General features: G+C 44.2%; 1 protein-coding gene across 1 annotated transcript in view; it reads left to right on the forward strand.

The window, feature by feature from the left end:
• The window catches only part of timm50 (translocase of inner mitochondrial membrane 50 homolog (S. cerevisiae)), a 135,845-nt gene that overhangs the window by 19,435 nt on the left and 88,653 nt on the right, over positions 1-27,757 (forward strand). Inside the window, exon 2 of the mRNA XM_080181945.1 lies at positions 10,534-10,565. Coding sequence (XP_080038071.1) covers positions 10,534-10,565 — 32 coding nt within the window. The remainder of the gene's footprint in view (positions 1-10,533; positions 10,566-27,757) is intronic.

Here is a 27,757-nt window from a genome sequence, read left to right on the forward strand (position 1 = left end):
CATGGGAACACCACCACCTGCAAGTTCCCCCTCCAAACCAATCACTGTTCTGACTTGGAAATATATCAGCCACTCCTCTGCAGTCACTGGGTCAAAATCCTGGAATTCCCTGCCTAACTGCGTTTGGGTCAACCCACAGCACATGGACTGCAGCGATTCAAGAAGGCAGCTCACCACCACCCTCTCAAGGGCAACTAGGGATGGGTAATAAATACTGGCCAGCCAGCGATGCCCATGTCTAACGAATGAATGTAATAAAAGTGCTGCTGCCTCAGTGCCAGGTTTGAATCCCAGCTTGGGTCACTGTCTGTGTGGAGTCTGCATGTTCCGCCCCCATCTGCGAGGATTTTCTCCGTGTGCTCTGGTTTCTTCCTACAGTCCGAAAGATGTGCTGCTTAGGTACGTTGGCCATGCTACATTCTCCCTCAGTATACCTGAACAGGATTTTCACAGTAACTTCATTGCAGTATTAATTATTCATTGCCTACTTGTGGCACGAATAAGTAAACTTTAAAAACTAAATTGCAGTCTTCCTGGCTCGGCACCACTTCCTTTTTATTTGCAAAGCTTCTTGAGATATTTTCCAGCGTTTAATGTGCAAAGTTATTATTTTAAGTAAAAATTGCCACTGTGGAAAGGATGCATGGATAAAAATAGTGAAGGTAATTTGTGTCAGTGAGAAAGTATGGTTTATAGCGATAGCACTGTCTCAGTTGTGATGGCTTGTGTAAATAGATTCGTCCCCGCGAGTTGCCAAAGTACCATTGTACCTTGCTGCCGTTGTTAAGTACCCCTAATCCTTGGGCTGTTTCAGCTTTAGCAGCAAGTTGTGAATTTGTGGATTTCTTGACCTTTCCCAATCGAGGAGCAAACAGTTTGTGTTTCATTTAAATGAGTTTGACGACAAATCTGCCAAAGGCTTGCTGCCATGTGTTAGTGTGCGAGTGCCAACAGTTAAAGCTAACACAAGTATTAGCACCCCTGCATGTGGCCCTCAGTCTGCTCCCCTGCTGCTGCCCTGCGGTCCCATCTGCTTCACCAGCTCACTTAATTGGTTCCTTTTGTTTTACATTTTTGTTGAGGAATACAAATCCTTCCCTATCATTAACCCCTTTGAGAACTGCTGTAACATTTCTTTTTTTCTCCCCCCAAAGATATAACGCCTGCAATTATTGCCAGGAAGGTAAACACTGAACCGCAGGAGAGTTCCCAATTGTGAAGCCAGTCCATGCTTCCCCCAAAGAGAAGAAAGCAAAAATCAATTTGATCTGTTTGAAGAACTTTATACACTGTGTTATTTTCTTTCCTGTATTATAATTCCTGTCTCCAAAACGTAATAACTTCCATTCAAAAGTTGCACAAAGGGTGATTTGCAATTCATCTAAAGTTTTCCAGACCAAAGTCTGGCACTGCCTTAACTTTCTGATTTAACTAATCTCGCAATGTGTAACCTCCTATAGCATCTTATCGCATTGCGATACTGTGCTGCTTTCATGCACTTTAGCTACAGTTGCGTCTGTGAATAGATCTTGCCTTCGTCTTTCGGATGCCCTCCAACTTGGGACTTTAAAAGAGAGTTTTAAAAGTTTATAGTGTCACAAGTAGACTCAGGTTAACGCGACAATGAAGTTACTTTGAAAAACCCTGGATTGCCACACTCCGGCGCCTGTCCAGATACACTGAGGGAGAATTTAGCACATCTTTTGGACTATGGGAGGAAATTGGAGCACGCAGACACGGGGGGAGCGTGCAAACTCCACACAGACAGTGACTCAAGCCAGGAATCGAACCTTTGGCACTGTGAGGCAACAGTGCTAACCATTGTGCCACCGTGCCGCCTCACCTTGGGTCTTAGTCTCTGTATCAAGTCCCTTCAGATTTTTTTTCTAAATAGTTGAGCTTTCTTCTCTTTTTCACTTGGGTTGCTAAATGTTTGTCTGGAAACCTGAATAAACTCTTGCTTCTTCCAATAAACATATTGCATCAGAACAGTTGTGGGTGCCAGAAGACCCATGTTAGGGAGAGAGCCATCCCTGGGCCAATTCCAAGGCATGTGTAGTCTTGTTGGTGTAAACTGATGGGTGAATTCTTCCCAAATGTTTGTTGCTAGTTTGCCAAGTGTCTGTTTATCTTTAATACCTTGATCAGATTGTGCTAAAATCTGATGGGTTTTTTTATAAAAAAATTTGCATTGGGTGATGTCTGCTATTAGTATTTTCCCTCTTGCATAACTTCAGTGGACAGAAGCAGAAGTTTGCAAGGAACTCATGACTGCACATTGGGCAGAGGTGTGGGAAGCACTTTGAACTGGTACTAGAGAGTTATTGATTGTGGCCCTTTGCCAAGTCTAAGAATAAGAGTAAATGAGAGGTTAGCCACAAAGCGATCACACGTTAAGTGAAAATTTCAGAATGATTTTTTTCTTCCTCAAGATGGTGCCAGAGCAAGGCGACTTCTTGCAAGCTGCGCCCAGCCTCCTTCTAATTCTATCTTTTGCTCTCATTCTGTGCTTCTAAAACTTTATTCAAACTCTCTAACAATGCTATAATTCAGCTGTGACTGTAACACTATGTTCTGCACTCTCATTTCCTTCTCTGAACGGTGTGCTTTGTATAGCACATAAGAGACAATACTTTTCACTGTATACTAATACACGTGACAATAATAAATCTAATTAAAAGTACTGCATAAAGGTGGAAGTGACGCCAAAGCAGTTCAAGTTTTGGTAATTAGACCATGCAGAATGTGGGAATGAAATAATGCAGAATAGAAACTCGGAGCAGGAGTAGGCCATTTGGCCACTCAAACCTGCTCCGTCATTCATTTTAATCATGGCTGATCATCGAATTCAATATCCTGATTTCCCCATTCCCCCTATATGCCTTGATCCCTTTAGCCCCAGTGCTATATCTAATTTCTTCTTGAAATCAAGTAACGTTTTAGCTTCAAGTACTTATCTGTTGTAGTGAATTCCACACATTCATCATCCTCTGGGCGAAGAAAATTCTCTTCATGTCAGTCCTAAAAGGTTTACCCTTTATCCTCAAACTATGAATTTGGGTAATGGTCAACAAAGTGACAACTAGAGAGAGACCTAGAGGGTTAGATGAGGGGGAAAAAGAGGGGAGTGAAAAACCATATGATTACCAATTTATGATTGTCGCGCATCATTGTAGCACTTGAATTTAAGACAGGCGCTTCAGGGTGTTTGTCTATTGGTACTTTACACTTGCTTTCGTAGAAACATAGGAGCAGGAGGAGGCCATTTGATTCTTCGAGCCTGCTCCACCATTCATTATGAGATCGTCCAACTCAGTAATCTAATACTGCTTTCTCCCAGTCACCCCAAGTGCTATATCTAGCCGCCTCTTGAATGCGTTCAATGTTTTGGCATCAACTGCTTCATGTATTAATGAATTGCTAAGAATGCTCTAACCCTGATATTGAACTGGAAAGCAATCATCAAGAAAACAAAACGCCATGATTTCAACTAGTACCTGACTTTAGATGGTAATAGATTCCATTTTCAAGTTCAACCTCCCAAGTTCTGATAGGTCTGGTGACACACTGACAAAGAACTTTTTTTAAAATTCATTTGTGGGACTTGGGCTTCGCTGGCTGGCCACATTTATTGCCCATCCCTAGTTGCCCTTCAGAATCAGCCACATTGGTGTGACTCATATGTAGGCCAGACCAGGTAAGGATGGCAGATTTCCATGCCTAAAGGGGCATTAGTGAACTGGATTAGTTTTTCCGACAATAGTTTCATGGTCATCAGTAGATTCTTAATTTCGGATTATTTTTAATGGATTTCAAATTCCACCGTCTGCCATGGCCTGATTCGAACCCGCGTCCCCAGAACATTAGCTGAGTTTCTGGATTAATAGTCTAGTGATAATACCACATGCCTGATCTGCATGTCTGCTTCAGGGAGGGGGGGCGGGGTTATTGCTGGAGGTCACTGGTGGGGAAAAATGGCTGGGAAAAAAGAAACCTTTGGAGTTCTTACTGGACTTTGCTGATGGGAAGAAGAAATGTAAAGGGCCAATGTGAGGTCTCCGGTAACCCGAGAAATTGTACTGTATTGAGTGCAAAAGCATTGTTTTTGGTTTCTGATGTTAACTTTGTGCTAACTTTGGACCTGTGCGGGCACAGTGAGTAGCATTGTTGTCTCACAATGCTAAGGACCCAGATTTGGTTCCCAGCTTGGATCACTATCTGTGCAGAATCTGCACGTTCTTCCCTGTCTGCTTTGCTTTAACCTCATTTTTAAAAAACATATGGTGATATGTGTGGGTTTATTCTATAGGGTAAGGGGGGAGAGTTATTTGTGAGAGTAATCACAGTGTTCCTGTGCTGGTGTTCGCCTCTCAGACACCGAACCTTTTTTCAATGTTAATATGCCACATTATAATTTCCTATGAACTGCAAAGGCATTCTTTGCCCTGACTGATTTGGTCTTTATACCAGGAAGGAAGGAAAGACTTTGTATGTCTAGAGCACTTTTCACAATGTCTGGATGTCCCATAGCAGTTGATAGCTAATGGCATATTTTTAAAGTGTAGTCACTACAGTATATAACAGCACTATGGAAATGACCAGGTAGTCTGTTTTGTTTTATGTTGATTGACATATAAATGTTGGCCAGAACACTATGTAAAATTCCCTCAATCTTCTTTGAAATAGTGCCACGGAATTTTTTTGTATTCACCTGAGCAGGCAGATGAAAGCCTTGGTTTAACATCTCTTGATTTTTCGTTTTGATTTGATTTGATTGTCATGTATATTAGTGTACAGTGAAAAGTATTGTTTCTTGCGCAAATGACAAAACATGCTATTCCCTACTCTCTTTTCTACCTCTATAAATGTAGTGTTATAGTTACAGATAGAGTGTAGAGAAAGATCAATTTAATGCAGTGTGGGTCCATTCAAAAGTCTGATGGCAGCAGGGAAGAAGCTGTTCTTGAGTTGGTTGGTACATGATCGCATACTTTTTATCTTTTTCCTGGCGGAAGAAGTTGGAAGAGAGTATGTCTGGGGTGCTTGAGGTCCTTGATCATGGTGGCTGCTTTTCGGATGGACTGGGTTTCATTCACGACCCTTTATAGTTTCTTGTGGTCTTGGACAGAGCAGGAGCCATACCAAGGTGTGTTACAACCAGAAAGAATGCTTTCTATAGTGCATTTGCAGAGGTTGGTGAGAGTTGTAGCTGTCATGCCAAATTTCCTTTGTCTTCTGAGAAGGTAGAGATGTTGGTGAACTTTCTTAACTATAGTGTCAGTGTGGAGAGACCAGTACAGATCGTTGGTGATCTGGATACCTAAAAACTTGAATGAAACTCGCAAGTATTTCTGCTTTGTCTCCATTGATGTAGACAGGGGCATGTCCTCCGCTTGTCTGAAGGTCAGAATCTCTGACAGTACAGCAGTCCCTCAGCATTCCACTGTGCCTTGATTTTTTTTTGCACTCCAATTCTGGGGCAGGATTTGAAGGCATGATGTGGAGATGCCGGCATTGGACTGGGGCGAACACAGTAAGAAGTCTTACAACACCAGGTTAAAGTCCAACCAATTTATTTGATAGTAAACTCACAAGCTTTGGGGGTTTGCCCCTTCGTCAGGTGAATGCCCACTCACCTGATGAAGGGGCAAACCCCCAAAGCTTGTGAGTTTACTATCAAATAAATTGGTTGGACTTTAACCTGGTGTTGTGAGACTTCTTACTGCAGGATTTGAACCCACAGTCTTCCGACTTTGAGGCGGGGGAGCTATTAGCTGAAGCACTGCTGATGCAGTGCGCGAGCTGTCCACTGTACCTGCTCTTGCTGTCTCCGTGGTTTATTTTGATCTGTGCTACCTCCAGGAAACATTGCAGTCTTTATTTTGACTGCCACGCACACAATCACTTGGCCAGGGTACAAATGGGGCAGCTGCTACTCCTGAGACAGCAGCCTACTGTGAATTGATGCCTTTGGGAATAGAGGGAGAGCAGATTATAGATTGAATCGTAGAATGATTACAGCACAGGAGGAGGCCATTTGGCCTGTTGTGTCCACGCTGGCTCTCTGCAAGATTATCTAGTGTCGCCTTTTCCCCTGCAGCCCTGTAAACATTTCCTTTCGGGTAACAAGCTACTGAAAGGCATGATCGAGTCTGCCTTCAGCAGAAACTAGACGTAGCTTGAAAAGTTGAAGGAAAGTGGTTGTTACAATTTTTATTTGAGGTGAAGATCAGGGGAGGCAAATTCACAGTCACGAATGTATGTTTTTTATTATTCAAATTCACTCCCCAGTTTTGTTAGGATCAGGTATATATATTTTTTGGGGTGTCTTTGGGGAAACTGCTCCAGTTCACTCTTAAATCAAACCAGAAACTGTTGGAAAAATTCCCCCTGGATACAGCTTTCACCTGCAGCTGAAAGATGTACGGGTTATGTGGATTGGCCATGCTAAATTGCCCCTTAGTGTCAGGGGGATGAGCAGGATTAATGTTTGGGTCACGGGGCTAGGGCCTGGGTGGGATTGTTGTTGGTACACAGTCAATGGGCTGGATAGCCTCCTTCTGCGCTGTAGGGATTCTCAAAGCGTGCACAGTTTGTGATTTGGTGTGTTTTAAAGGATTCTTTTTGGCGATATCTCCCAATTCTATCGCTGTGCAGCAATTCTGTCAGCACAGCAAACCTGCCTCTATCGAAGTGGTGCCCACCTTCCCCACAGTTGGAGTGCTGCATTTTCCCGAAATGATTATGGGTACACTTTGACTTTATTCTTGGAAGATAGCTTAACTAAGATCTGATGAGATCATTTATTTTAAATAGACCTATTGGGAATGATCATAAAAGCATGTTTTTAATGAGATATGTTCTCATTTCCTTTATCAGAGAGCAAAGTATAGAATACACGCAACAAATATGATAACTGTTCTGCTTACCCCAACACTAGTATTTTGCTGGCCAAAGGGAAGACCATTTTTTATAAGCAGACCTAGTGCACTATGATCTCAGCCTTGTTCCGAGAATTTATATTTATCTTCTGCCATTTCCCCCCCTCCCCCACCCAATCCAACTCATAATTCCATTAGCTCTGTAGCAGGTAATTTAACTTCAGACAGTGCTGCTCTTTGGCTCAGTAACCCAATCAGCTGAGTCAGGAGAGGAAGCTGTTTAGGGTCATAGAATCCCTACAGTGCAGAAAAGGCCATTGGGCCCATTGAGTCTGTACTGACCTTCTGAAAGAGTATCCCACCCAGACCCTACCCTACGCCCTATCTGCGTAACACTGCGCATTTAGCATGGCCAATCCATCTAACCTGTGCATCTTTGGACCCTAAGGAGCAATTTAGCGTGGCCAATCTACCTAACCTGCTTATCTTTGAACACTAAGGGGCAATTTAGCATGGCCAATCCACCTAACCTACACATCTTTGGACCTGCACATGTAGGAAGAAATCCACTCAGGCACAGGGAGAATACCTGTGTGGAGTTTGCACAGTCACCCCAAGTTGGAATTGAATCCTGGTCCCTGGCACTGTTTAATCGTTCATGTTCACTGTGTTCTAAGAAGGTGTGATGTGAAGATGCCAACATTGGACTGGGGTAAACGCAGTACGAAGTCTCACAACACCAGCTGACAGTCATTAACCTGGTGTTCTGAGACTTCTGACTAGGAAGATGTACCATTGGAACTGGGCCATAGTATAATACGGACCACATTTCTCTGCATTGGATCGATTGAGAAATGTAATAAAATCAAGCTCATCAGATGATTAATTAATCAGAGAGTGAAGCATTGAGCGTCCTCCAGATTTAATACCTTTTAATATTCTGCAAATCTCATATTTCATCATTCAGGGTTCATACTCAAGACTTCTACATTTTAATATGTATATGTCATAAGGGAACTGTTGGGGATCGGTGCTACAACGGGCACAGGTTTAAGGGGCGAGGAGCAAGGTTTAAAGGAGATGTACAAGACAGATTTTTTTACACAGAGAGTAGTGGGTGCCTGGAACTTGCTGTCGGGGGAGGTAGTGGAAGCGGATATGGTTGTGACTTTTAAGGGACGTCTTGACAAGTACACGAATAGGATGGGAATAGAGGGATATGGTCCCAGGAAGGTTTTGAATAACGGCCTGGAATGTGCTGCCTAGGAGGGTGATAGAGGCAAGTTACTTACATCCTTTAAAAAGTACCCAAATGAGCACTTGCCACATCATAACATTCAGGGCTAAGGGCCAAGTGCTGGCTGATGGGATTAAGTGGGAGTTCAGGTGTTTCTAATGTGTCAGTGCAGACTCGATGGCTGAAGAACCTCTTCTGCGCTGTGTGATTCTATAACTCTATGAAACCATCATTACAGCAGTGGTGCATGGCCACTCTCAGCCTTGCTACTTCTAAGTCTTGACCTTTCTGATAATTTCCCACACGTGAAGATGTGGGCGCATAATCTGCACTTTGCCGCTCATTTCTGATGCCCTGGAAAATAGGTGATCTGGAGAATGGCCACAACAATTTCTTGAGATTCTAGGCAGAAATTTTGTGTCTTCCGAGTAACTTAAAATAACCCTCCTGCCTTTGATCAGTGGCATTTGCTCCTTGTAGGATTTTAAGTTTCATGGGCAATTAGTGACCACCTAAATTGTTGCCAAGTGGCCGTTATTCAAGTACAAGCCTTGAGAGTGATAGTTAATGGATGATTTGGTGGCAAGAAAGGTATTCTCTCCTTGTGGACTCCACACAATTCCTGTAGGAGCCATAAGATAAAGAGAAGAAAAATCTGGCATGTTTTCTTCTTACTAACCCCTGGTACTATTTAAAAGGAAGACTTGAGTTTAACCAATTTGGCACTGAGCAGGAAATTTAAATGACTTTTTAAAGGATCGGGGTGGTCTATTGTTGGAAAACTCCTGTCACTTGTGTCCTCATTGACTGAGCTGTTTTGCAGAATTTCCCGTTTGTTTTGCTTAACACTTTTTTAAATGAAAAAAGAAACACAAGTCTTTTGGCAGCGTAAGCAGGAAAGCTGTGCGGTAATTATTTTTGTCACTTGAACACGTGTGTTTGTGTTTGCTACTTTGCAGTGAAAACGTGTCATGTAAATATTGCTTTTCAGTAAAACCGCTGAGCCAATTAATCTGTGCAGTGAAAGGCAGCACTGTTACCTCCAGCACTGACACGAGGGCCATTCTGCTGTGCTTCTTCTCCCCTCCCCTTCTCTCCTGAAGGTGCTGACGCATGCTGAGGGGCTGTAATGCCAGCAGCCAGGTACCCAGCCTGAGTGGCGGTTGTTCCTGTGTAAGCCTAGACAGCCAAGTGCTGGCAGACCATTCCAATGTTTGCGGACACGGTGGCTAAGCCAGTTCCTGACCAGATGTAGCCGCAATTCGGCATGGAGTGGTCCCAGCGCTTCTGCAATCTGTCCAACAGCAGTCAGTTGCTAGCAGCTCATTCCCCCCACCCCCACCATGCTGTTTTCTCTTTATTCCCCACCCCATCCCACTCTATAGACTTGTAGCAATTATTTGATCTGATTTATTATTGTCACGTGTATTAGTATACAGCGAAAAGTATTGTTTCTTGAGTACTATACAGATAAAGCATACCATACATAGAGAAGGAAATGAGAGGGTGTAGAATGTAGTGTTATAGTCATTGTTAGGGTGCAGAGAAAGATCAACTTAATATGAGATAGGTCCATTCAAAAGTCTGATGGCAGCAGGAAAGCTGCTGTTCTTGAGTCAGTTGGTACGTGATCTCAGACTTTTATATCTTCTCCCCTATTGAAAAGAGTATGTCCGGGGCATGTGGGGTCCTTGATTACGTTGGCTGCTTTTCCGAGGCAGCAGAAAGTGTAGATAGAGTCAGTGAATGGGAGGCTGGTTTAAGTGATGGACTGGGCTACGTTCACGACCCTTTGTAGTTTCTTATGGTCTTGGTCAGAGCAGGAGCCATACCAAGCTGTGGCAGTCTGGAAAGGATGCATTCAATGTTGCATCTGTGAAGGTTATTATTCAATTATTGTAGCACCTCCGCTGCCCTGCCTGATTCCGGCTAACTCGAGCTGGGGAAATCAAGTGATAGGGTATTCCACCTTTGCATGGCTACCTGCTGCATCGGGTTAGAGAGAGTGTAAGTGGCGCATCCTTTACGTGAAAGATTTTAACAATTGAAGCCAGGTTGAGAGGAAGTGGACTTGAACAGCAAATCCAACCAGTGGTGGTGATTGTCACAAAAAAACTCCACTTCTTACAGTGCCAGTATGTGCAAGGCTACATAATCTGAATACAAAAAGCTGTTGTTCCAAATAAAAGCAAAACTCATGGGGTCCTTTTGCATAAAATTCAGCATGATGTTTCACCTTTATTTTTAATAATGCATATTGAGCCAAAACGCACATAATTTTACATATAAAATATCCTCTCACCCTTTTCACATGTTTTAGAACATTTGATTGTTACTTTCTGTTGTCAATTACTAATGTATTTCCTTTCTTTCTCCATCTCTTCCCTCTCACCCTTCCCAAATGTTATTTTACAGGTAGTAACTCAATAGATGAAGCTGGAAATAAGGTAAGAAGTCTTTGATTTTGCTTGCTAGCACAGGATGTAAGCCCACTGGGCATTTCAATACTTTGGAGCATGGCGACATATCCTTCAGAAATTTAGAAGCTGTTATGTTCCGCCGAAATAGCTGAGAACTGTCTAGCGAGCAAAGAGCTGCTTCTGTTTTTATGAGGCAGGTTGCAGTAACCAGGGCACTGCGAAACATAATTAAAATTATTTTTTGTTATCTTTCCCTTCACCGTTCCTCTCTCCTCCCCTTCAGGCTCTTTCTTTCACGCAGTCTGTCATCTCTCGTGGGTGGTTGAGCACTCTGCACTAACTCCACTTCTTCCCTGTGTCCCGCTGACAGTAGCCGTAGGCTGGATTCTTTTTTTCCTGCAAAGTTTTTGGTCTCTTTGGCTGGAGCTTCCATAGATTGATCAGTGTGGGGTGAGGGGGCTGTGAGGAAAAATGGAATGGAATGAGTCAGTATTCCCCAGAACTTAGAAGCATGTGGGGTGATCTCGTAGATATGAAGCTAATTCTTGGAGGACTTGACAGAGTAGGTACTGTTTTCCCTTTGCTGGAGAGTGAAGTAGAGGGCATGGCATAGTCTAGGACTGAGGGGAGGAGAAATCTTTTCACTCGGTGGCACAGTGGTTAGAACTGCTGCCTCACAGCGCCAGGGAACCAGGTTCAGTTCCGACCTTAGGTGGCTGTATGTGTGGAATCTGCATGTTCTCCCTGTGTCTGTGTGGATTTCCCCCGGGTGCTCCAGTTTCCTCCCACACTACAAAGATGTGCAGGATAGATTGATTGGCCGTGCTAAATTGTCCCTTAGTGTCAGGGGGAGTGAGCAGGTGAATACATGGTGTTGCGGGATGGGGCCTGGTTAGAATTGTTGTCTCTGTGCGGACTCGATGGGCTGAATGGTCTCCTCCTGCACTGTAGGAAATCTATGATTATAAATATTTGGAATAATTCACCTTGGAGAGTTGTGCGTGCTTCATGATTGAGCTAGTCCGGGCTGAGACTGACATCCTTTTGGGCTCTTGAGGGATATGAACATAGAGCAGGAAAGTGATAGCTAGGAGATAAAGCATACACTTGTTGAACGGTGGAGCAGGTTCAGCGTGCTATTTGATCTACTGTTTCTTCTTATGATCTCAAGCAATGGACTGCCACCTGCATGGTTTAATATATTTCCCTTTAAAGGAAAATAATTAGTGAAGTGAGCTGAAGAATATTTTCTACGCCATTTTCCCCCCCCTCCCATTGGGGGATGTGGGAGGGCAAGGAATGCAATTTGAAAATCAGGCAAACATTTTGCCATTATAGGTCTTAAACTTTCCACAAGACAGCACGGTGGTTAGCACTGCTGCCTCAAAGCACCAGGGACCTGGTTCAATTCCGACCTCAGGTCTGCGTGGGTTTTCCCCGTGTGCTCCAGTTTCCTCCCACACTTAGGTTAGGTTGCACATTCTAAATTGCCCCTTGGTGTCCGAAGGTGTGTAGGTTAGAGGGAATTATCCCGGAAGATGTATAGGGTTGCAGGGATTGGACCTAGATAAAGGTACTCTGTCGGAGAGCTGCTGCATTCCCGATGGGCTGAATGGCTTCCTTCCGTACTGTAGGGTTTCTATGAAATTGTCTTCTAAGAGTTGTCATGTGAGGGTGCAGATGTGTTCCCCATTTCCTGGCTTTCCCAGTGATTCTCCTCTTTTTTTGGCAGCCCTCTATTAGTTCGGAATCAAAGTCTGAGTGCGAATCCAGAGACTTGGTTGATCGCTGCAGTGCAGCGCTGAAGGAGTATCAAAGCATCTGTCTTTTCAGAGAGTCAGACTGCCGTTCTAGGATGAACGGAAGAGGTCCGATGTACGATTTTGACGAAGAATGGGGAAGAGGGGGGGGCGTAGTAATGAGAGGAAACCGGAGCACCCAGAAGAAACCCATGCAGACATGGGGAGAACATGCACATTCCACACAGACTAGATGGGCAAAATGGCTTCCTTCTTTCTGCACTGAAGAATTCTATGATTCCATCCAAAATGTATTCTTTACAATCCTTTGGTCAGTTTCCCTCAGCGTTTGTGCTGTTATGGTTGGCTAATTATGTTAGTGGTGATGCACATTATTTGCTACTCTGTGACTGACCCTTGGCCCACTTTGAAGGGGCATCATGAGTTGCCTGTGTAGCATGGGACTGGATTCATATGTAGGTCAGGCCAGGTAGGACATGGCAGGTTTCCTGCCTTAAGACTCAGGGCACAGATGGGTTCCTGAGGACAATCTGACAGCTTTTATCATTTTTTTTTCTCCAAAGAATGGCTCTGTGGATCAGCATTCAGGCGCATCTTAGAAACTGTGTCTTCATGGCAGTATCACAGTTCAAATCTGTATGTAGCATTTAAAAGTTGAATCATCTTCCCAAGAATATAAATCAATTGTAAATAGAACTATTATTGATACTATTGCCATTTTAAGTGCTACCTGTTCCCAATTTCAACTGAAGTTCTGATTGCTTAATTTTATTTTTAACCTTTGCTTTTTCCCGCTTACCCCAAATCTTTTGAAGAAGGACAGGGATGTGGTGCGCTGTGGGAACAGAGTCTGTCAAATAAAGTTATCGTTAAGTTGCTCTGAAGTACATTCGCAGGTTGTTGCTACACTGTTCAAAAGCATTCTGTAGTGTTAAACCTTCAGACGAGGGGTTGCAATGTCTCGACGTTTTGCGACACTTTAGGCATCGTTAATGGCCAGGCAGGATGCACGCTGAGAAGTGTGGCTCCTGGCACACTTACCACAGCACCGTGAAAAACAGCGTTTTACTCTTTGACTTTGAGCTAATCATCAACAGCAGTTTGTGAGCTGGTGCTAACAGACGTGGGAAATGCTCAGATTCCCTCTCTCATCTCCTAGTTCACACAGACTCTGAGCCCACTCCCCACAGTAACATCGTGAACAGTCTGACATGGCTACATGGCTGATGTTTGACTCCTATCTGCCTAAGAACTGGCATCTGATTTTGGCAGGTTTCCCATAGCGCCAAGTCATCTCTTGGCACGGTAGCACTGTGGTTAGCACTACTGCTTCACAGCGTCCGGGACCTGTGTTCGATTCCCGGCTTGGGTAACTGTCTGTGTGGAGTTTGCACGTTCTCCTCGTATCTGTGTGGGTTTCCTCCAGTGCTCCGGTTTCCTCCCACAGTCCAAAGAGGTGCGGGTTATGTTGATTGGCCATGCTAAAAATTGCCCCTTAGCAGAACATAGAACATTACAGCGCAGTACAGGCCCTTCGGCCCTCGATGTTGCGCCGACCAGTGGAACCAATCTAATGACCCTCTAACCTAAACTATTCCAATGTAATCCATATGCCTATCCACTGACCATTTGGATGCCCTTAAAGTTGGCGAGTCCACAACTGCTGCAGGCAGGACATTCCACACCCTTACTACCCTCTGAGTAAAGAGCCTACCTCTGACATCCATCCTATAATTACCATAGTGTCCTAAGATGTGTGGGTTAGAAGGATTAGTGGGTAATGTGTAGGGAGATGGGTGGGATTGTGGTCGGTGCAGATTGATGGGCCAAAAGGCCTCTTTCTGTATTGTAGGGTTTCTATGATTCTCTGAACTATAAAGGTGCCATTGTTACCTGCCTACATTTGGCCCTTTGTGCCTGTGCCAGCTCTTGGAAAGAGCTGCCAATTAGCCTCATCCTCCCGCTCTTTCCTCCAGCTGTGCAAATTTTGCCATTTCAATTATATACTCAATTCCCACTTGGGACAGCTACAATTGAATCTTTTTCCACCACTCCGTAAGGAAGTGCTTTCAATGTATTAAGTTTTAAACGTGCCTTTTGGGAAAGAGGTCTGTATATTTGTTTTAATTTGTCAAGTAATTGCCCATCCCTGTGTTGTATCTTCTGCCCCTGTTTCATGTGCGCTTGTGTCGTGTTGTACCTTTCATCTTAACTCCTGTTTGTTGCACAATTCTGCTTTAAATGAGTTTCTCCTCGCTCCACAGTGGTTAGCACTGCTGCCTCACAGTCTCAGGGACCGGGTTCGATTCCTGGCTTGGGTGACCATTTGTGCGGAGCCTGCATGTCCTTCCCGTGTCTGTGTGGGTTTCCTCCGGGTGCTGCGGTTTCCTCCCATGTGCTGGTTAGGTGCATTGGCCATGCCGAATTCTCCCTCAGTGTACCTGAACAGGCGCCGGAGTGTGGCGAATGGGTGATTTTCACAGTAACTGCATTGCAGTGTTAATGTAAGCCTACTAATAAATAAACTTTAAACCTTATTCCATGGTTTTGTGATCTAGACTCCCAACTGTTATTGGAAAGGTTTCCAAGTTTTACACTGTTGTTAGTTCCTCTGAAGTATATACGAAGGATTGTCTGCACCGACCACAATCCCACCCAGGCCCTGTTCCTGTAACCCCACATATTTATCCTGCTTCTCCCCCAACACTAAGGGGCAATTTTAGCGTGGCCAATGAACCTAACCCGCACATCTTTGCGCTGTGGGAGGAAACCGTAACACCCGGCGGAAACCCACACAGACACGGGGAGAACGTGCAAACTCCACACAGACAGTGATCTGAGGCTGGAACTGAACCTGGGTCCCTGGTGCTGCGAGGCAGCAGTGCTAACCGCTGTGCCACCATGCTGCCCACATTAAGGGATGTTTTCAATTCTGTTGTCTGCTTTGAAGAGCTTCAGCAATGAAAGCACACTGTGAGCTTTTCCTCAGGTTGAACTAAATAAATAGCTGTAACAGAGCTGCAAGCATCTCTGTGATTGTAAGCTTATTCTCGGGTGGGCACATGTTATTCTGCTTGATCTTTTCTAGATCTATTTATCACAAATTAAAACATGTCTTCCAAAATAGTATTTTCCAATTTAACACATGAAAACATTGAGTTTGAAGCATTAGCTATCAGTAAATGGCAGACGCAGCACCAGTCCTGTGCTCTAGATGTCCCACAGCCCTGTGAAGAAAGATTCACAACAGCTTTTTGAGCCCCTTTTTAGGTGCTTTCATCAAATTTGTGTTTTAGTAATTGCATTGACTGGCAGTTGTGCGACGTGGTTCTATGTTCCAGATGTCAACTTGATATTGGATGTTTGCCCCAGTCCCCTGGAGTTTGTATTGATATTTCTGTCAATGTTACAGCATTGAACTTACAAAGGATTAGCCTCGGGCAGTCCTTGCAGTCACCACCTACCCCGGTGCTTGAAGTGAATCTGCCTCTGGCACACAGCTTGCCATGGAGTTGGACTGATCTAACTAAAACAGGGCTTGGACTTAGTCCCAGTCCCAAGCTGCAATATCATGTCGTGGTCTTAGTTTTCCAGGATTTTTCCTCCCAACATTAAGTTTGGTGCAGTGAAGCTCTGGTCAGTTTTCCTGCAGGAAACTTTGTTTGTAGGCTTCGCTTGGCTCCTCTATGATTTTACCTCAACAAAAGAAGTTTGCTAGCTCTTGAAAAAAAGGCCACCTTTGTGGGAACAGACATTAGGCTCTTTAAGTGGTGGTTACAAGTAAATCTAACTTACTAGTCTCTGGTGCACTGCTTCACACTCGGGACTTAAAATCATCCAGGAGCCAGTGATTCTTTTGTTTTTGCTGATTTTGAAATGTTGCAAACCTGGCTATTGTGTCAGGATTGGAGCTGGTTTGTTCAGGAGTGAAATCAACAAGTATTTTTTTCAGGTAGGAGTCGAATTTTGGAATACTCTTCCACCAAAAAGAGAGATGGGCAAGTGAGTGGGAACATGAGTGGCCCTCTTTCATCTCAGTGGGCCGCAAGATTGAAATTGGGCTTGTTGACTAACCGTGGGCCCATGGGGCTAGGTGGCCTACTCCTGCTCCTATTTCTTATTATGTTCTTAATACACACCATACATTTCATAATGAGGTATAGAAAGTGCTTCATCACTTATGCATTAATAGAACTCTCATCAACTTCAATTGGTATGAACAAAAGAAATGATGACACTTTGGACAGGTCTCACAGTCAGTGTTGTGAGCAACCAGCACGCACCTCATTTCACTTTCTTTTCCCTTGCTTTATGTGTGAATCGCGTCAGTAATATCGGTAAGAAATAAACCGCGCAGATGGAAATCAGCGGAATGTGGCAATCCTGCACCTGGGCAACGGACAACAAAGTATCTGCTCGAGCCACATTCAGAACCCAGCTGGGCCACGGTGGTCCGCACTGCCCAATGGGCTGTGGATGCTGGGTGGTCAGTTGGAGCATCGTAGATTTGAGATGAGATTTCTGTTGGCAAGGGTATGGAGGGATGTTGTGCAAAGGTGGGCAGAGGAAGCCGAGGTGCAGGTGATCGACGATCTGGCTGAATGGTGGAGCTGGTCGAGAGGGGTTGAACCTGCTCAGCATCCTATGGAAGGTCATCTTTGGAGCATTAATCCTCAAATTTCGATGATCTGCTCTGAAGTTGTCTACCATGGAAAATAACTAATGGTTGCTCTGAGGCCATTACTTGTGCAATGTAGGAGCAAGAAAGTATTGCCTGGCTTCAGACAGTGAGGCCTCTGATTTTAAAAAGAAGTCAGAGTGTGGTACTATTGAAGAAGGAGGAATGTTTGAAGTTTAAAGTTTATTTATTAGTGTCACAACGAGGCTTGCACTAACTCTGGCGCCTGTTTGGATACACTGAGGAAGAACTTAGCATGGCCAGTGGGCCTAAACAGCATGTCTTTTGGAGTGTGGGAGGAAACCGGAGCACCCAGAGAAAACCCGCGCAGACAAGGGAAGAGAGTGCAAACTCTGCACAAGACAGTGACCCAAGCCGGGAATCGAACCTGGCTCCCTGGTGTTGTGAGGCAGCAGTAATAACCACTGTGCAATCGTGCCGGAATGGTTGACACTATTGCCATGGTCAGGCTGAGTCGTTGAAAAACTTAAGTCCATCTTAGTACAAGTATCACTAGGTCCTGTACCTTCCCCAATGAAAGGAAAAGGCATTGAATAAAGCCACTGCCAAGTACAGCTTTCAAATTTGAGCGGGGCACCGGTTTGATGTTTTATCAGGCTATCTGAGGAGCCTCCCTAGTACAAGGTGCTTTTATATCAGTTGGGTCTAGGGATAATTGTGCACTTCTGATGCCTGTGTACAACTTTCAAAGCATCAACTTTCCTGTTGGAAGTGGATTCAGACAATGAGGTAGTTTCAGAACGTGGACACCCTGTTCCTATGTGCATTGGTTTTAGGAAACAAAACAGTTGGCAAGTTTTTTTAATGTTGGAATTGTGGACCTGCTGTTGGATATGATTACACCTGGAGCTTGAAGTCAGGCTGGCTAACCTGCATCAGTCTGTTCCTACTTGCACCGCTGCGGCAAAGAGTGTGCTTGTCGAGGAGCTCGTTATTATAGTAATGATTGGTAACCTTGTGAAAAAGTGAATCTTGGCGGCTGTTAGCTTAATAGTTATCAGTCTGTTTACTCTGATGAGGGCTGTTAACTTCAGGCAATCCACACTGGCAGTCAGCAGCACTCCCACTTAAGCTGAAGGCAATGGGGTTCCCACAGTTGCACTTATTGGGCGTTATTTGCTATAAATAGGCAACATGCAGAGATCTGGATTTTTAAAACACACACACACACAGCATCCCAAGAGCTTCATGGAGATATTGGAATAAAAATCATGTTGTGTTTGAAGATTTACCAGGCTGACTCCTGGGATGGCAGGTCTGTCATTTTGAGGAGAGACTAAGTCGGTTAGGATTATATTCACTGGAGTTTAGAAGAGTGAGAGGGGATCTCGTAGAAACTTATAAAATTCACACAGGGTTAGACAGGGTAGATTCAGAAAGAACGTTCTCCATGGTGGGGGAGTCCAGAACTAGGGGTTATAGTTTGAGGAAGAGGGGTAAACCTTTTAGAACTGAGCTGAGGAGAAATTGCTTCACCCAGAGAGTGGTGAATGTGTAGAATTCACAACCACAATGTAGCTGAGGCCAAAATGTTGTGTGATTTCAAGAAGAAATTAAATATAGCTGTTGGGGCTAAAGGGATCAAGGGGGAAGGGGGGAATCAGGTTATTGAATTTGGTCAGCCATGCTCAAAGTGAATGGCAGAGCAGGCTCGAAGGGCTGAATGGCCTACACCTGCTTCCAGTTTCTGTGTTGTAAGTTGATGTGGTTTTCAATGTTCTGCAACTGGCATGAACTGCCCTGAGCCTAGGAGTGGAAAATCACCTTGGATTTTAATTGCCATCCAATCAGCACTGCTTTAAAATGTTTGTTGGTGGATATTGAGTCTAATGTCCTGCACAAATGTGGACGAAGAATGGCAGTGTGGGTGAGATATTGGGAAGATGTGCTACATCCATAGAGTTACACCTGTAAGAGCTGACGCATACATAGAGCACTTTTACAGTGGATAGAAAGCAGCGGTTTTTGGTTTGGAAACCAGAGGTTCTCACAGCGTTCACCTGCAGCTAGGGTTTCACATGTGCCTGAGGTGAGAGTGCTAACACCTCATTCACAGTGTTATATTATACTCAGCACATGCCAGCAACACTCCATTAGGTGAGTCTGTGAACCGTGCAACTACCTCGGAGATTGAAGTGGTGCTATTGGGCAGTTCACAAAGCCCTTTGATATACAGTCACTTTGAAATAGTGACCAGTCATCAAAGAAAAGCTTTGATTCTTGCTAACATTGCAAGGAGTTCCCATTTGTGCAAGAATTTCCCAAGAGTTTTTTGTTGTAAAAAGATACGCCGTTCTCAAGGTTTACCATGGGAACATGCATTACTTAAATAATGGACGGCTGCGAAGGAACAACGTCATGAAAGATTTATCGGCCCTCTGTGTCTCTAATTATTTGTACATTTCTCCTAAATTTCTCCTCCTTTTCTGAAGGCACTAAATCTCACTGGCTATACAGACTTGCACTTTGATTTGATTTATTATTGTCACATGTATTAGTATACAGTGAAAAGTATTGTTTCTTGCGTACTATATAGGCAAAACGTACCGATCATAGAGAAGGAAACAAGAGAGTGCAGAATGTAGTGTTACAGTCATACTAGGGTGTAGAGAAAGATCAACTTAACGCAAGGTAAGTCCATTAAAAATCTGACAGCAGCAGGGATGAAGCTGTTCTTGAGTCGGTTGGTATGTGACCTCAGACTTTTGCATCTTTTGTATCTTCTCCGATGGACAAAGGTGGAAGAGGGAATGCCTGGGGTGCATGGGATTCTGAATTGTCCTGGCTGCTTTGTCAAAGCAGTGGGAAGTGTAGGCAGAGTCAGTGGATGGAGGGCTGGTTTCCATGTTGGATTGGGCCACACTGATGACCTTTTGTACTTCCTTGCGTTCTTGGGTAGAGCAGGAGCCATACCAAGCTATGATACAACCAGAAAGAATGCTTTCTATGGTGCATCTGTAGAAGTTGGCGAGAGTCGTAGCTGACATGCCAAATTTCCTTCGTTTTCTGAGAAATTAGAGGTGTTGGTGGGCTTTCTTAACTATAGTATTGGCACGGGGGATGTACCAGGGCAGGTTGTTGATGATCTGGACCCTTTTGTAGTTGGTCCCCATTGATGTAGACAGGGGCATGTTCTCCTTTACACCTCCTGAAGTCGATGACAATCTTCTTTGTTTTGTTGACATTGAGGGGGAGATGATTGTTGCCGCACCAGTTCACCAGATTCTCTATCTCATTCCTGTACTCTGTCTTGTCTTTGTTTGAGATCTGACCCACTGTGGTGGGTGTCATCAGCAAACTTGAAAATCGAATTGGAGGAGAATCTGGCCACACAGTCATAGGTATATAAGGAGTATAGTAGGGGGCTGAGAACACAACTTTGTGGGGCACCAGTATTGATGATGATCGTGGACGAGGTATGGATTGGATAGACATTAACATCTATCTGATATCTCACCCAAATCCAAGACTTCACGTTTGAGCCAGTGATTATCTAAAAGCTGTTTTAGCACAATGGGCATTGCCGTTCAGCTTAATCCTGTTCTTGCGTGCTTTACAATTGTGACGCTTTGGAACTGTAGATGTTGGATAGTAAGAACATAAGAACTAGGAGCAGGAGTAGGCCATCTGACCCCACGAGCCTGCTCCGCCTTTCAATAAGATCATAGCTGATATTTTTGTGGACTCAGCTCCACTTACCTGCCCTCTCACTATAATACTGTTCAAAAATTTAGCAGTCAGGTGGAGGTGTTTGATACCCATTTTCAATGTTCTCATCATCAAAGCTGATTCTTTACCCAAAGAGAATGAATATCAAGTGATCTGTGTGATGCCACTCAATTGCAGGTCTAATTACATGTATTTTCTGTTCTGTGCTGTCATTTTGCGTGTCCCCTTGACAACAGGATTGAGATTGGAGCAGAAAGCATGTGCAAAATTGTCAGCACAAAAACTTACTGCAAGACCAACATACCTGTAGTAGGTTCTTCCTGGTTCCTTCCATAGAATCATTGAATCCTTACAGTGCAGAAGGAGGCCATTCGGCCCATCGGGTCTGCACTGACACTAATCCCACACAGACCCAATACCCATAACCCCACATATCTACCCTGCTCGTTCCCCTGACACTAAGGGGCAATTTAGTGTGGCCAATCAACCTAATCTGTACATTATAGACTGTGGGAGGAAACCGGGGCACCCAGAGGATACCTACGCAGACATGGGGAAAATGTCCAACCTCCACAGACATTGACTCAAGCTGGGAATCGAACCTGCGTTCCTGGCACTGAGGCAGCAGGATAACCATTGTGCCATCCTACACTCTTTGAGAGCCAGCTGGCACGGGAGGACTTTCTTGCTGATGTAATTGTGGTGTTTACCTGATTTACTTTAGTGGCACTAGAAGCTTGTTACCTCAAGAATAAAATGGGTCTTTTAAAGGCCCAAACCCTATCAAGAATGTAGATGGGGGCAGCAAGGAATTCATCAGAAAGCAAGAGTTGTATTTACACAGTGCCTTTCATGTTCCAGTGAGCTTCAAGCCAGTTAGTTACTTTTGAAGTGTTGCAGTGTAATTCAGTTTGTGCACAGCAAGATCCCATAAAACAGCAGAGAGATAAGTGACAGGATCATCTGTTTCAGGTGGTGGCTGAGGGATAAACATTGGCCAGGATCCCAGCTAGAGCTAACTCCACACTGTGATCAGTTCCGGGAGATTTTTATTATATTTACCCAAGAGGTGAGGTGGGACTTCAGTTTCACATCTCGTCCAGAAGATGACACCAATGACAGTACAGCACTCCCATTGCAGTGCACTGAAGTGACAGCCTCACTTTTCTACTCATCTTTAGAGTGGGACTTCCATCTCAGTGTGAAGTATGTAGGTTTGAGTGCTACCAACACTAAATGGAACTCATAGTTGTGTGAAGCCAATCAACTTGCTAATTAATGTCTCCTAGACATTTTAATGTAGATGTCCTAATAAACATCTAAACAATTAATTAGAGGTATGCCCATTGCCTGAAGAATGGCCATTTGGATATGAAGTAAGAGTGTGGCCAGTACCTGCTGCGTTGTATTTCTCTTTGCCTAGAATTGCTACAGTACAGAAGGAGGCCATTTGGCCCTTCAAATCTGCACCAAAAACAATCATACCCAGGTTCTACCTCCGCAACCCCATGTATTTAACCTCCTAGTCCCCCTAACACTATGGGGCAAGTTACCATGGCCAATCCACCTAACCTGTACATCTTTAGAATGTGGGAGGTAACCTATGCAGACATGGAGAGAATTTGCAGGCTCCGCACAGTCAGTGATCCAAGCCGGGAATCAAACCCGGGTCTCTGGTGCTATGAGGCAGCAGTGCTAACTCACTCTGCCACCGTACTGTAGAGGAAGAGGAGCAAAAATTGGAAGTTGGAGATGAGAGATCCCATGCTACTCATTAAATAAGAACGTGGAAATTCTTCTAATGCCCTGCCCAACATTTATTTCTCGGCCGGCAGGTTATTTAGCTCACTGCTGTTTGTAAATAAATTGGCAACTGTAAAAATTTGTCTACACAACCGTGATCACACTGTTTAAATAATTCATTAGCTGTGGCTTCTGGATATCTTGTGGGGGTGAGAAGCACTGCATAAATGTGCCATCTTTCCTTTAGAAAGAAAGGAGATACAAGTGGCAATTTGGCGCTTGTTCCAAAAGGCAACCTTTTTAAGGGATAGGAACGGAGAGTAGATGAACCTGGAAGAAAGACATGTGGCCAGCCTCGATCACCAGTGGATACTGTTAATGTCTGAAGTTTCATTGGGGTCTAATTGAGTAGATGATCTGATATCACTAGAACCATAGAATCCTACAGTGCATAAGGAGGCCATTTGGCCCATCGAGTCTCTACCAACAGAGCATTTTACTCAGACATACCCCTGCTCTCTCTCTCTCTCTCTGTAACCCCACACATTTATCCAGAAAGTCGCCCAACCTGCACAAGTTTGGACACTAAAGTGCAATTTAGCATGCCAATCGACCTAACTTACATGTCTATGGACACTAAGGGCCAATTTAGCATGGCCAATCCACCTAATGCGCACATCATTGGCCTGTGAGAGGAATAGCATGCAGACATGGGGAGAATGTGCAAACTCCACACAGACAGTCCTTGTAAGAGTCATAGGCTTCAAGAGAGAGCAAAACTAAAAACTTGAGGGGCAGAAATTTATGGGTCTAAGAGACAAGAGTAGGGGAGTGGGAGTAAGGAGTTAGCACAGGTTTGTTTGGATGAATGGCCTCCTGTGCTGTGTGATACCATAACTTTTTTATAAATGGTAGCAGTTGCAAAACATCTGAAAGACTGAGCAAAGCAGGTGACTGCTTGAGGCTTTAAAAATGGAGCAGACCTGGTTGTGACTCCCCTGTAACTTAGTTCTCACACTCACGTCCACATTAGCTGGAGTTAAAGAACCAGGGATGTCTGGCTCTCTGTGTGTGTGTGTGTGTGTGTGTGTGTGTGTGTGTGTGTGTGTGTGTGTGTGTGTGTGTGTGTGTGTGTATGTGTGTCTCTGCAGCACACTTCTTACACTCAGCTGCCAAGGTGGCATCTCCTTTGAGCCCTTGGTTGTCAATGGCGCTCTCCTCTTGAGAATGCGACACACACTCTGCAGATCTCAGTGCAGTTAAATCCCTGGAATGGGTGAGATGAACGTTCGCACTTGCAGTCATTTGTTGAATTCAGTAATCAGTGTTTGATGATTGTTGAAACTCTGAGAAAGTGACAGTATTCTTTAAAGCACTGACTGAAGCTGTAAAGGTGATACTACTTGTACCACGCTGGAGCTTGGGGGTATGAGTGTCAGCTTTGAAAAGGAATTCATTACAAGCCCGTTTGATTACTATTTATTGCCCTGTTATCTGGATACTTAGTATACTGATGTAAAACTATTAGATTTTGTGACACTCCTCCTCAGCATGTGTTAGGTGCTGCTGGAGATTTTTTGTTAACTTTCCCGCGACTTAACCTTTTCAGTGCTAAGCAAGCTGGTCTGTTTCAGAGCCTGTTTAATTATTGAGCACCTTACCAAAACATTCTCCAGCATTTTCCAGGAAAGAAACTGAATTTCTGATATCTTGGAGTGGCCACTGCACTAAAAACTCCAGGGCTGTTTGCTGTTGGATTTTTTTTTAACTACAGGTACAGTGTCTACAAACTGGCAACCTGCGGACAGAGTCCAGACCAGATTTTGGATCTTGCTGATTTTTGTGGGGGGTTGGGGTGGGTGTTATATGGACGCTGGTCAAAGGTGGCATTGACCAGTCAGAGCACAGGAACAGGCAGGTGCGTGAAGCTAATAACTCATCAGTGTGCTTACCATAGCCACTAGCCCATCAAGCCAGTAAGTTACTTTAAGAGTCATAGAGATATACAGCATGGAAGCAGGCCCTTCGGCCCAGCTCGTCCATGCCAACCGAGCTTCCGAAACTGAACTAGTCCCATTGCCTGCATTTGGCCCATATCCCTCTAAAACCTTACCCATCCTGTCCAAATGTCTTTTCAATGTTGTAATTGCACCCTCCTCTACCACCACCTCTGGCAACTCATTGCACACATGCACTAAAAAGTTGCCCCTTGCGTCCCTTTTAAATCTTTCCCCTCTCCCTTAACTTCACGCCCTCTAGTTTTGGACTCCCCTACCCTGGGGAAAAGATCTCAGCTATTCACCTTATCTATGCCCCTCGTGATTTTATAAACCTCTAAAAGATCACTCCTCTTCCTCCTACGCTCCAAGGGAAAAAAGGTCCCAGCCTTCCCTTATAATTCACACCTTCCAGTTCCAGTAATATCTACTCATCTAATGTCGATATAAGTTCATGCATGACAGCTTTTTAAAAAATAATCCAGTGTTTGGATATTACCGTTTCTCAGATGCTTTGATTTGAGATACTGTGACTGTTTGTCTTCCTCTCTTGAAGGAAGGGGGTGTGGCTGTTGCCAAAATAACCTTCCACTTCTATGCCAACAAAACTGGGCCTTCATGCCATGATTAAATCATTTTTCCTGTGCAAACCTTGATGGTGGTTCTGGGGCACATGCATATTGGGGGCAGCACAGCCAGGGCCATGTCTGGCTTCTGTTTTTAAGCATTTTTTTAGTCAGTGTCACTGCTGATCATGATGTGGAGATGCCAGCTTTGGACTCGGCTGGGCCACTGTAAGGAGTCTGACCTGATGTTAACCCAGTGTTATGAGACTTCTTACTGCTGACCAGGAATGGAAACCTGTTTCCTTTATGGACTCCCTCTTTCACGAGTGCTGAGGATCAGGACACCTCAGTTAAATTGAGTCATTTGGTCTTTTAGTTTTCCCTTTGTTGTGCAATTAGCTATTCTTTCCTCTGTGATCCTAAGCTGGCACTGAGGGAGAATGTATCACGGCCAATGCGTCTGGCCAATGCGTCTGACCAACACGTGGTTCAGACTGTGGGAGGAAACTGGAGCACCCGGAGGAACCCACGCAGATACGGGGAGAACATGCAGACTCCGCACAGACAGTGAAGTAGAAGTCAGAAGTAGAACACGGGTCCCTGGTGCTGTGAAGCAGCAATGCTAACCACTGTGCTACCTCTTCATTTTCTTTTTCCCACATTTAGTTTGTTTTTCCTGTTGAAGTTCTAATTAACAAAGTTTATGCATGTGTCTTAATGGGCAAGTATTAGCTGTTTGACTGTGACACCACAAGTTGAGCTTGATCATATCTCGCATTCCCAGTCTAATTTGTTGAGTAGCGATTGGGCACACAGTCTAGTCCACTCACTCTTTGCTGAACCAAGGATAATTGCGGCCAATTTTAACACCTCTCTCAATCTTCTGCTACTGTAAGAAGTCCATGCATTTCTACAGTCACCACCCTCCCCCAGGTGCCTGAATAACACTTGGCTTGCTGTATTATTAAAGGGATTAATGCAACAAATGTTTATGAATGTTTAGCATAAGTGGAATAAAGTGTGAGGTAGTCTGAAGTTACTGTCACAGAAAGATTTCGAGGAGCTATATTCTTTGAGTGCTCTAAAGGATGAATAAGGTGGGGGTTGGATGAGAGCGCAGTAATTGAACAGTTATGTTCTATGTTATCACTGGTGAAATAAAGGGAACGAGGAAAAGACTAAAATTGGAGACTAAATCAATTTGGGTCAGGCTTGTCTCGTGACCTATTGCTTGTAGTTGGCACGGTGGCACAGTGGTTAGCACTGCTGCCTTACAGTGCTAGGGACCTGGGTTTGATTCCTGGCTTGAGTCACTGTCTGTGCAGAGTCTGCAGTTCTCCCCGTGCCTGTGTGAGCTTCCTCTGGATGCTCCAGTTCCCTCCCACAGTCTGAAAGCTGGTTAGGTGCATCAACCATGCTAAATTCCCCCTCAGTGTATCCGAACAGGCGTCAGTGTGTGGCGACTAGGGGATCTTCACATTAGATTCATTGCAGTGGAAGTCTACTTGTGACACTAATAAATAAAACAAATTTTAAAAAATAGTCCTTTTAGCTTCTTTATAATTTAGAAAAAGTACCGCCCTAGTCATCCAAAAATCCAAACTGGTGCCTGTTTTGACTCCTGAGTTAGCACAGGCAGTTGTCAGGATGGAATGACAATACACAAATCTTGGTTTCCAGTCCCCCATCTCCTCTGCAACAGCTGAAAGTGTCTCTGGAAAAGAATTTATTTCTCCTTGTTCTGAATCTACCTCTGGTTACGCTGGAGGGTGGATTTGGGAGACTGGACCAACTGTGCTGTGCAGCTGATAGCAAGTCACGTTCTCAGGTGGTGCGATTCAGGAAGCAGTGTACTTACTATAAAATAGGCTGCCTCAGTGTCAATGTTGCTGCATTTGGTTAGGTAAGTGCTGGCGATGGGGGTGATAGTGTGACAAAATTAAGGGATTGAATAGATGGTTGTACGTTGTGAGCTCATGGTAAAGAAGTCATGATGTGGAGTTGCTGGTATTGGACTGGGATGGGCACAGTAAGTCATCTCACAACACCAGATTAAAGTCCAACAAGTTTTTTGGTAGCATAAGCTTTCGGAGCACTGCCCTTCATCAGGTGAGCATTGAAGGGGCAGTGCTCCAAAAGCTCATGCTACCAAATAAACCTGTTGGACTTTAGTCTGGTGTTGTGAGACTGTGTTAATGAAGAGCATTGTACACTAGCATTCTTTTCACTCTACATTTGGAAAATATATAATTGCCTGATAAATTCCAGCATTCCCTGCCCTTTGCTCCCAATTGCTTGCCAAGAGTAAATCTAAATTGTTTCGCTTTCTTTATAGAAATTGTATTCTGTCCAGTTAAATTCCTTTGGTGAAACATTATCCTTGCTGTTCATTGTGGATCAGATGTGTAAATGTATCTAACTTCACTAATTAAATGTGGCTCTTTATAGAAAACCGTGGACATTGTAAATAAAAGATCTCATTAATATTGTAATACTTGGCTGTCGACCTTGTTTGGAGAGACAGAAATGTTAAAACAAAACCGCAACTGCTAGTGAAGTTTGAGCCACTATCTTTTCAAGGCCAGTGACACTGGAGCTATTTTGGAGTTGTGCTTAGTCCTGCTGGTTCCCAGTGTGCAGTCCCATGCAGCCAGCCGCAATGTCAATGTTCATTTACAAATAATAGCAAACCACTTTTTATCTAAGCAGCATCTTCCTTGCTGCTGCCTTTAACCTAAGATAACAATAATTGGAGCAATCTGAGACTGGAGAGGGGAAGAACTTC

Source organism: Carcharhinus amblyrhynchos, unplaced genomic scaffold, assembly GCF_965287045.1.
Source record: "Carcharhinus amblyrhynchos unplaced genomic scaffold, sCarAmb.v2.hapA scaffold_44, whole genome shotgun sequence".
In the NCBI taxonomy this organism is placed as follows: Eukaryota; Metazoa; Chordata; class Chondrichthyes; order Carcharhiniformes; family Carcharhinidae; genus Carcharhinus; species Carcharhinus amblyrhynchos.